Source organism: Amblyraja radiata, chromosome 14, assembly GCF_010909765.2.
Source record: "Amblyraja radiata isolate CabotCenter1 chromosome 14, sAmbRad1.1.pri, whole genome shotgun sequence".
NCBI lineage: Eukaryota > Metazoa > Chordata > Chondrichthyes > Rajiformes > Rajidae > Amblyraja > Amblyraja radiata.
In genome coordinates, this window is record NC_045969.1 from 22,647,151 (window position 1) to 22,658,203 (window position 11,053).

Here is an 11,053-nt window from a genome sequence, read left to right on the forward strand (position 1 = left end):
TGCTTTTATTTTTTTCTCGCTCCATCCTTTATCTCTCACTATCCCCATTAACCATGTCTGTTGTGGCCTCATTCTGTCAGAGCTATTTCCATTACCCCATTCACCTTTTCACCCACTCTCACCCCCCTTTCTACAATTGAAAACAACATTTTTCTTACTTCCCAGTTCTGATTAAGGGTTGTCAACCTGAAACACTAATTCTGGTTCTCTTTCTAGAGATATTGCCTGGCCCGAGTATTTTGAGAATGTTTCTGTTTTTATTTCTCTCACGAAATGGAATTCTATTATTACAATTACTTAGTACAATGGGCATATGATACATTTCGACAGGACCATTCAGCTTCAATTAGGATCAAATTTAAATCTGCGGCAGCCAAATTGAAATTATGTTTGGGGGAAAACTAATCAGCCTAAATGAGATGAGTAAGATTTTTCACTATTTATCCAGTTCTCGGCAATAGCAAATGGAATTATTTGGATAGCTATTTCATTGACGTAAGCTGGGCAAATTACCTCCTGTGCTGTATAATTCTATGATTGGAAATGTAAGATAGGAACAAAAAAAGCAAACGGCTGAAGGAACTGGGCAGATCAGGCAAAGGAATGGTCGATGTTTCAAGTTGGACCCTGCATCAAGATACGAAATGTTGACCATTTATGTGCCTCCACAGACACTGCCTGACCCAATGGGTTTTTTCCAGCAGGTTGTTTTTTACTATTATTCTGTGCTTCTTCGCCCTTTGACTGGAATACCAGGGCCCCAGGTTAAATTCTGGGCTTCTAGTGTAAAGCTGTAACACTGGAGACCAAAGATTGGCTTATGCTCCCCTCAGGGAGAAGTGAGTTGGGCCTTTTTCATTTTGCTGTGTTGGTTGGCATCATTCTTTATTAGGACTGAATTTTTAAGTAACAACAATTTTACATTTCATTTGAGATAGACCATGATGTCTCATAGCGTTTTTAAAACTTGCATCAATGTATGTTCCATTGTGTTTGGCTGATGTGAGTTAATCGTAAAACCATGCACAACTAGTTTGGCAGCATGTTTTTGTGTGCCTCTGTGGAGAGAAAAACAGTCCAAACATTTCTGGGCACTCTGATTAAATATCCCCCAGAGACGACTAAAATTGAAACAGGCAGCTTGGATGACATATCTGAATCTTACAAACTGCAGTATTTTAGTTGCGAGGGCACGCCACTTAAAGAAAAAATCAAGCTATACCTTTCTCCTGCTACTAAACAAAATTAAACTGTGGCCTTTTATTGTTGCTTGCCGATGTCATTCCTTAGGCCCTTATTTCTTCTTGCCAGTGAAATGCTGGAAGCTGGTGTGTTCATTTTACACCCAAAGACCTTGCCCCCACCCCCCCAAATGTATTTTAAACTTTTTCCCTCTCACCTTGAAGCTGACATTCCCACCAGACAAAATGGCTGTATTTACCCTATCTATGTCTCTTATAATTTTATATAATTCTATCAGATTTTATCTCCACCCAGGTGCTCCAGAGAAAACAATACACGTTTGTCCAACCTTTCCTCACAGCTAATACCTTCTAATTCAGGCATTCTCTTCTGCACCTTCTCCAAAGCCTCCACATCCTTCCTGTAATAACCAGAACTCTGTACAATTTTGCAAATGCAGCCATACTATAAAGTTCAAGAAAGCTGTAACATTACCTCCTGACTCAATACCCTGGCCGATGAAGCAAGCATACCATACTCCTTCTTTACCACTCTATCTACTTGTGTTGCCTCTTTCTGAAAGTTATGGACTTGGATCCCGATCCCTCTGTACATTAAAGCCCTTTTAAGGACTTGTCATTAACTGTATATTTGACCTCACAAAATGTATCACATCACAATGGCTCGGATTAAACCCCATCTGTTATTTATCTGCCCATATCTGTGACTGATCTATATCCCATTGTATTGCTTGACAGCCTTCCTCACTGCAACTCCATCAACATTGCTATGTCTGCAAACATACTGACCAATATATATCTTAAAAAACAATGGTCCCAACACAGATCCTTGTAGAACACCACTGGTCACAGGCCTCCAACCAGAATAACACACTTCCACCACTACTCTGTCACCTATGAATTAGCCTGTTCTGAATCCAAACTACCAAGTCACCATGGATCTCATGCAGCTTAATCTTCTGGATCAGCCCAGATGAGGGATTTTATCCTTTATCTTCATGCCTTAGTAAAATCCATCTGGACAACATCCACTGTCCTACCCTCATCCTTCATTACATCCTCAAAAACTCAATCGTTAGTAAGATGACCTGCCATGAACAAAACCATGCAGACTATCCCTAATTATTCCCACTCTTTTCCAAATGCAAATAAATCTTATCCCAAAGAATCCTAATAGCTTCCCTACTAATGACATGAGGTCCACAAGCCTATAATTTACTGGATTATTTCAAATTCCCATTTGAACAAAGAACACAACTGACTACTTTCCAGTCTTCTGGGACCTCATCTGTGGCTCAAGAAGACGCAACGGTCTCTATCAAGGCAGCTGCAATCTCTCTTGCCTCTTTCAATAACCTGGATAAGGCCCTGGGCACTTATCCACCTTAATGATTTTCAAGAGCCCCAACACCACCTCCTTCTTGATCTCAAACTGCCCTGGCCTATTAGTATATCCGGCACTGATTTCACCGACATCCTTTGACTCCTAGTATAAATTCCCCCCTTTATTGAATGATCCTACCTTCTTCCTGTTACCCTCTTGCTTTTATTGTATGTATAAAAAACCTTGTTTTTCTACTTTAGTCCATTGACATTTCATGGCCCTTTTTGGCCCTTCAATTTGCCTGCATGTGTTTCTTCCTGCTTTCTCTATATTCCTCAAAGAGCCTGTCTGATTTCATCTTCCTACACCTTACATACAGTATGCTTCCTTTTTCTTTTCAACCAAATTTTCAACCTCTCTGGTCACCCAAAGTCCCCTCTCCTTGTCATCATTATCACTCCTCCTTACTGGAACATGCCTGTCCTGAACTACAATCAGCTGGGCTTTAAGTGTCTCCAAAATACCGCATGTGAATATACCGAATATAAGCTGCTCCTTTAGCTCCTGTCGAAAAATGTTGTAATTTGTCTTACCCCAATTTACTACTTTTTAGTAATTTAATAACCTTTTATATCATCACCCCTCAGGCTTGTACTTTCCAGTGAGATTAAATTCAGTTTATCTTATCTCTCTTCATAACCGTAGCTCTCCATATCAAGCAACATCTGTTCTCTTCTGTGGATTCACCCCTGCCACATGACACAGCCATTTCAATAATGATCATCTCTTTTATGCCCTTTCTCCACCTTCTTACCTTGTCTGCTCATGTGCCGGTGGTGTAAACCAGCTTGATCTAGCAGAGACAAGAAAGGGTGATGATGAATATTGGGTGATGCTGTGCTGAGATGGGAATGTGAGACTCACAACAGAGCTAAATGAGGATGAACTGCAGCATGTCAACAACAGGCTTAGACCTGCTTGGGTCTGAGTAATAAGGATTTAAGCTACTGTTGTGGTTGTTGAGAAATGGCCTTCTTGACCTTTAAAACGTTTCGCCGTTAACATCCTTATTAACCAATGAAATTCTCTCCCTATTGATTGTCAAAACTCCTTATAATTTTGAATGTTAAATTCCCCTGTTAAAAATGCAATTCCATCTTCTTTAGTTTGTCAGTGTAACTGTGTTATTAGGATGGTTTTGTTATGGCAATATAAGAAAGTGACATTTAAGAGATGTTTAGATAGACATATGGATATGCAAGGAATGGAGGAATATGGACTATGTGTAGGCAGATAAGAGTTGGTCTTGACATCATGTTTTGCACAAACATTGTGGGCCACAGGGCCTGTTCATATGCTGTATTTTTCTATGTTTCATGAACTATTCACTATTGAAGTATAACTCCAATGCAGCAAACATAAGTACAAATGTTACTGAATTTGTTAAATTCAATTCTCTCTCCAAACTTGGCACTGAATTTCTTCGTACAACGTCTTTCAAAGATTGACATACAAACTCAAATCTTACTGACCATTTCCTACTCTTTCTTCCCTAGGTTTGTATGGCGATATTTACCAAAGCAGTCCATTACAACAAAGACAGTGTTCTCTGTCCCAGGGGAACCTCACAGTGGACTGGCCTGTGCCTCAGGCTTCTTCCACGTTGTCCCTAGACAATACAAAGCTGCCTGTGCGAAGAACTCATACAACTGCAGGGGCACCAGAGTGCCGGGGCCACCCTCCTGTGAGTCGTATCTGCAGTAGTCCTCAAGTGGCAGGAAGTAAGAAAAGTATTCAGCGGATCCCAGATTCACTGTGTCTCAGGCGTGACCTGCGTTCCACTGGAAGTGCAGAAGAAATTCTTCAGAAGACCTCAGAACCCTCTTTCTTGCATAAAAAGCCATGGTTGACCTGTTTCAAGCATGGGGACATCAATCGCAATGAGACTCGGCCCCCACCCCCCTACCCCAGTGCACTGAGGCAAAGTTCTTTGAGTAACTCCATTGCACATCAAGAACAAGCTTTGTCCAAACTTCAAAAGACCCAGCAAAGCTCAGCGCCGGCAGCAGAACTGGAGGCAACATCGCTTGGGCAGTCAACAGCCAAGCCCAAAGAGCAGGTCTTGGTTTCCTCCAACAATGAGAATGAAACCTGGTCCAATCAGTCAAACAATAAGAACAACTTAACAGAACCTAACTGGGTGGAGTGGCAAAGGGAACGATGGCAAATTTGGGAGCTTCTATCCACGGACAATGCAGATTCACTACCAGAAACTCTAGTATGATAGTTTGATCTGCTCGTAAGCAGGCTTTATGTGGATGTCATTTTAATAATTTTTTTTAAATCAAATTCATCGTATCATTTACACAAAACATATTTTTATATTTGTGTGATATTTTAACTTTTACTCTTCAGGTGTAAAACTACACAGTCTTTAACATTCACGTAAAAGCCAGTGTGTCTGTCAGCACCTAAAACACAAGCATAGGACAATACATTTGAATGTTGCTTTATGCATAAACTATACATGAAATATATAAATATCTATTCTGTGTTTTATTTTCCATTGATTTGTATTTATATGTATATGCTTGGATCATTGTATGTTTATGAACGATTATTTCAGAGCCACATTTGGAGGTGGAGTCGGATGGGTGGGAGGGTGGTGGTGAGATTGCTGCAGATTATCATTTTGATTTCCCTTGGTTTATTGCACTTATTGTGTTGCTCTCTTGGCCTGAAGTAACCACAAAGTGTGTCCCTGTTGTGTACCAACTGACATTTCTATTGGTTCCTTCTAACTAGTAAGCAATCACAAGCAATTCTTGTCACTTAACTAAATGAAGATCACTGCAATATCAACATTTTGACAATTACTGTCAAATTATTTTCAGGATGCCAATTCTTTATAGGCTGAACATGTGACCCTCAAATACCAAATAGTTCTCCCTTGAATAAGTAACATTGTTGCTATTTTATTTGTTACTTAGCACGTTTTCCGATTAACTTCAATTCCCCTTCCTATAAGGAAACGTTTACCAATTGTGCAGGAAGGAACTGCAGATTGCTGGTTTAAATCGAAGGTAGACACAAAATGCTGGAGTAACTCAGAGGGACAGGCAGCATCGCTGGAGAGGAGGAATGGTTGACTGAAGAAGGGTCTCGACCTGAAACATCACCCATTCCCCCTCTCCAGAGATGCTGCCTGTCCTGCTGAGTTACTCCAGCATTTTTTGTCTTTTAATGTTTACTAGTTGATAGTGACAGGGCAGTTTTCAGTGAAAGATTGATCTTGCACACCACAGTCGAACTCTCACCCAATAAAATGGAAATATTTTTGTCAGGCAAGGATTAAAAGGTGATATATTTTAAATACAGAGAAATGACAAGTATTTTTTTCATGTATTCGAATGGGGGTTTGCATACCATGTACCGGTACCTTTTCAAACAAGACTGCAAGTCACAAGTTTTATTTTCTGAAAAAAAATGTTTATTTTATACGATATTTTAAGTGGCTCATAAACTGGGCTAAGTAGCTGGGTATAGTACTATTCATGTTCCACAAATCCAAGACAAATACATAGAGACATTTGTGATTTATCATCTTACATTGTCTTAAACAGGTAAATATAACTGTTCCTATAATGTCACCTTAAGTCTTACCGTGCCATGGCAATTAAAAAGAACATGATGAAGCAAGATTGATTCTTGAGTATTTCTGGATTGCAAGGACTGCAGAATATTGGGAGTGAAGTTTGCCATGGTTGTAATACAAACAGGTAAAAGAACACAAGCAGCCCATTTTACAACCCATTCATTTTTGTTTCAATTAAAGCTGCTTCCATTGTGTGTGAAATGATATGCACAAAGCATATTGTGTAGAAGAGGAGGCAGGCATAGTGTATCACTTTGATTTGAGGTTAAATAGATGACTAATTATATGGTATTTGCTCTGTGTTCTCTCCTCATCTAGATTTGGGAAACGAGGGATACATTATCCCTGGGATTCATTGTTTCACTTCAATTGTTCAGCAGTGAGAAACTACTTTGCCTAAACAAATGCAGCTTGCAGGTGTACAATGATGTTTCCTTGCCCTTCACCTCCAGAACTAACTCATAATAAGATACCACTCCTCTTCCCTATCTATTATTTCATACGTGCACTAACAAAATCATGTCTATCACCCCTCTCAGTCCCAACACTACATGTGGGTCATCAGACTACCAGTCTGACAATGATTTATATATCATTAATCTTTATTTCCTGCAACTTAATATTGGAAGACCTAATATTATAAATGTCAGTTCCGAACATTAATTTTTGTTCTCGGTTACTCCATCCACAATTCATGTACATGCCACTGGGATGAGAAACAGCCAGTTGATCTACCCCTCGCATTCAGCCTGGTTTAAAAATAATCCTCTCATTGTCGGTTGTGGAACTGTGACATCATGCACTATCTCAAACTGACCTTCAAGCCCCACATCCCTTCCTCCCTGCAACAGTTATTTGCATTTCTGATGTTACTTGCTTTCACCAATCTCAGCCCTTCCATTGATGAAGCTTCCTCTCGTCAGCTATGGAACTCTTGCTGATATCCGTAGATTGTAACGTGCCCAAATAAGCTGCACAGCAAAGACAGAACATTTCAATCGGCCTTGGAAATTAATTTCCGTTGAAATTAATGGAATTAAATTTCAGGTACAGAGTAGAAAGTGGTGCCATTACTATATCATACATTTAGCTCTCTTGACCTAGGATGAATTTCTGGTTATGAATTTCTTCAAAGTAATCAATACAGCATGTGCCAGTAATGCAGTATTTGTCTCAGTAATCAATAATAATCAATTGAAATGGAGATTATAGGAAAGATGTATGCAGAGTTTTGGGGGAGGCTGCATTATGATTTGGAAAAAAATATTTTAAATGCAAGGAACTGAATTTCAGAGGCTTATTTGTCAAGATCTATTCTACAATTCCTCTAAATTAATCTAACTCAGAGGGTCAGGCAACATCTCTGTAGTACCTGGATAGCTGCCATTTCTGGTCAGCATGCTTCTTTAAAACGGTTGGGGCAGCTGGTAGTGCTATTGCCTCACATCACCCAGGGAGTTGTGAATTTGTGGAAATCTCTGCCACAGAAGGCAGTAGAGGCCAATTCACTGGATGAAGTTAAAAGACAGTTATGCCCCTAGCCCACTTAGGAAACCTGAATGGAAACCTCTGGAGACTTTGCACCCCACCCAAGGTTTACATGCGGTTCCCGGAGGTTTTTGTCAGTCTCCCTACCTGCTTCCACTGCCTGCAGCCTCCGGCAACCACCTGCAACCTCCGGGAACCGCACGGAAACCTTGGGTGGGGCGCAAAGCCTCCAGAGGTTTCCGTTCAGGTTGCCTAAGTTGGACAGGGGCATTAGATAGAGCCCCAGGTGCTAGCGGAATCAAGGGATATGGGGAGATGGCATTCTCTCGGTTGGCGCTGTTTCCGGTGGGTGATCCAGTTTCCTCCCACAGCCCGAAGACATGCAGGTTTTAGGTTAATTGGCCTCTGTAAATTATCCCTAGTGTGTAGGGAGTGGATATAAAAATGGAATTACATAAAACCAGTGAATGAGTGATGGATGGTTGACATGGACTCAGTGGGTCAAAGGGCCTGTTGCCATGCTGTAACTCTAAACTAAATGAAATTAACTCTGAGACACAGCTCCGTGTCTAATTTACACAATACTCTCATTTAGTAAGGATTGCCATAATCTGGTAGACCTGTACAAATGTAATCGAATGGCTAACGTAATCTTAGCATTTCTTGATGAAGGCTGGAATACAAAAAGGAGGATTTAATTAAATTACATAGAACTTTGACTTCATCATTACGAACCATTGTTCTGTACAGAAGGAAACATTTGAATAGATATGAGTGAAATGCGAGTGAGGACAAGCTATTTAAATCATTTGCATTCCGTTAAATTTAGAAATCAGAAGAATAATCTCAATGTTTACTTTAAAATGATGAAGGTGTTCAAGGAGTAGATTGGTCAATTTTCATTATCTAATTTAGATTTGTTGGATAAGGATATACAGCAGGCATAGCTGAATTCATGTAAGAGCAACTCATAAAGGGTGAAATGTTATTGAGAAACTAAATGATGTTTGGCTATGATTAAATATGTGAAGATTCAATATTGGTATTGATGTATTATTGTTACTTGTACTGAGATGAGTTCTATCCAGTCAGATCATACCATACGTGAGTACAATCATCCTACGCACAGTACAAGTAATGTAAAGATGAAAATAAGAATATAGTGTTACTGAATAATAGCATTACAGTTACATCGATGACGGTCAAGGTGTACAATGAGGTAGGTTGAAAGATTGGGACTTCATCTAGCTCATGGGAGTACCATTCAGTCTATGAGGGGGTGTGGGCTAGATGGTGGAACGCGGATGAGTACACCCAGAGCTAGACTATCTGGAAATGGGATCAATTTGAAAGTGTCTTTTACAAGCAGTGTCCAATATTGGCAATTATGAAGTCAAACCCATGATGCACTCCGTCGCCAGGTTAACCTATGGACAGCAACTTACATTCCAAATTATGGATCAAATCGCCTATAAAAATGCAACTTGTTCATTACACAGGGATGGCCTTTACTCTCTTGTGAATAGCGAATTGTAACCACTAATTTCCTAGTCTCTTATTCACCAGCAGAGGATGCTAGTGCATTGCTCAATAGCCCCACTAAAGTGTGTTTTTATATTTCTTGTAACATATCAAAGCAATCATTCATTTATTGAATGGCAACAAAAATACACTGCTCTGTAAGAAGAAAATACTTTAAGAATAAATTTGAATTCCAAATATTTAAATATTTGCTTACTTATTTTAAGAGATATACTTAACTGGATTGATTGGAAATGCCGATAGTTTGGCATCTGACTCACTGAGAGTTGATGCCTGTGCTCCCATTATACACTGGGGCCCTAAGCCCAATGCTCTTAACCATCAGGGCCTTGCTTTCTGCAATCCCATTAATATACCAGACCCTGGCTCCTATGCACCCATTAATACACCACGATCTTGGTTCCTGCACGCTTGTCAAAATGACCAAGGCTCTGTTTCCCACACTCCCTTGGCCATCTGAACACTATTATATGACTTTGTAACAACTGAAAAAAAGTGAACTATAAGTGCAATTGGAATATAAATTCAAATGACATCCAATAGTCTACCAGTCCAGCATCACCAATGTAATACTCATGTTGGATTTGTAGTTTTACTGTAAATTCATATCCACATTTCACAGGAGAAAAATCTTTATTTAATGGGCCTGTCCCACTTAGGCGATTTTTCAGGCGACTGCCAGTGACTGTCAAGTTGCCGGCAGTCGCCTGAAAAACCGGCAGCTGAACGGCGACTGTCAGGGTTTCAGCCCGAAATGTTGCCTATTCCCTTTGCTCCATAGATGCTGCCTCACCCGCTGAGTTTCTCCAGCATTTTTGTCTACACTCAAACACATCGCTTCCTTCACCAGCCCTTTATGCAGGCGGGGTACAGGGCAAGCGGGGAGAGTGCTGTATGAGTGAAATTCACACGGTGCAAAGCCAATGTGATACAGGCACGTACCGCGATGAACAGGAAGGTTGGTGCTGTAATTAAGAAGCTAAAAAGTACAATGTACGGTAAGTCCTTTAAAAGAGGGGGGGAGAAGGAGTGGAGACAACTTTTAAGAAGCCAGAGATACACGACTGTGAAGCTCGGCGGACATTTAACATTACCGGTCGGTTATCCTTGGTTCTGAAAACTACTGCTTACGGTTTTTTGAGCCAATGAAATTCACCGGTCACCACCGGCTACAACCTACGAGAACCTAAGAGAACCTTCGACCTCCTGGCAACCCACTAGGACCTCCTGGCGACCCACCTATGGCACCTTCTCGTTACTCTCCATGGCAGCTTCAATCTAGTCGCCGATAATTTTTCAACATGTTGAAAAATTTACGGCGACCATAATGAGGCTGTGACTAGTTCCCAGAATGCGGGAACTCCTCACGACCATGAAGACGACTCCTCGGCAACCACCCGCGAACATGTGGCGACCATTTGCCGATTGCATAGTCTCCTGCAGTCGCCTAAGTGGGACAGGCCCATAAGGGTGCAGTACCATGAGTTTGTGATGCATTTGGTAATATGTAATTAAAGTGCTGCTGAAGCAATACCTGTTCGTTTTGATCCAACAGTCCCAACAAAAATCAGGCCACATCCACATTCCCCAAATGTACCACTACTGATTGAAAACATACTTCTGGTTATGCTTGTGAGAGCAATGCTCAGAGAGCATTGTTAATTGAGAAAAGACAAAGCATCCAGCCAGCCAAAAACAGCCTTCATTCTGTTTCTTTTTTTAATTTAAAGATGGACTCAAACATTCCCTTCACCGTGACTCCCAGTACGTTGATCTTCTGCCAGACCAGTTACCAGTGGGGGTAATGGGAACCTAAAACACCAGCAACCCAAGGCCACCAGC

General features: G+C 40.7%; 1 protein-coding gene across 3 annotated transcripts in view; it reads left to right on the forward strand.

The window, feature by feature from the left end:
- Positions 1-5,054, forward strand: part of arhgap6 (Rho GTPase activating protein 6) — a 487,133-nt gene extending 482,079 nt beyond the window's left edge. For all 3 annotated transcript variants that reach the window (XM_033032771.1, XM_033032772.1, XM_033032773.1), the window contains exon 12: positions 4,083-5,054. In XM_033032771.1, the coding sequence (XP_032888662.1) occupies positions 4,083-4,810 (728 nt within the window). In that variant the 3' untranslated portion in view covers positions 4,811-5,054. The remainder of the gene's footprint in view (positions 1-4,082) is intronic.
- The last annotated feature ends 5,999 nt before the right edge of the window (positions 5,055-11,053 follow it).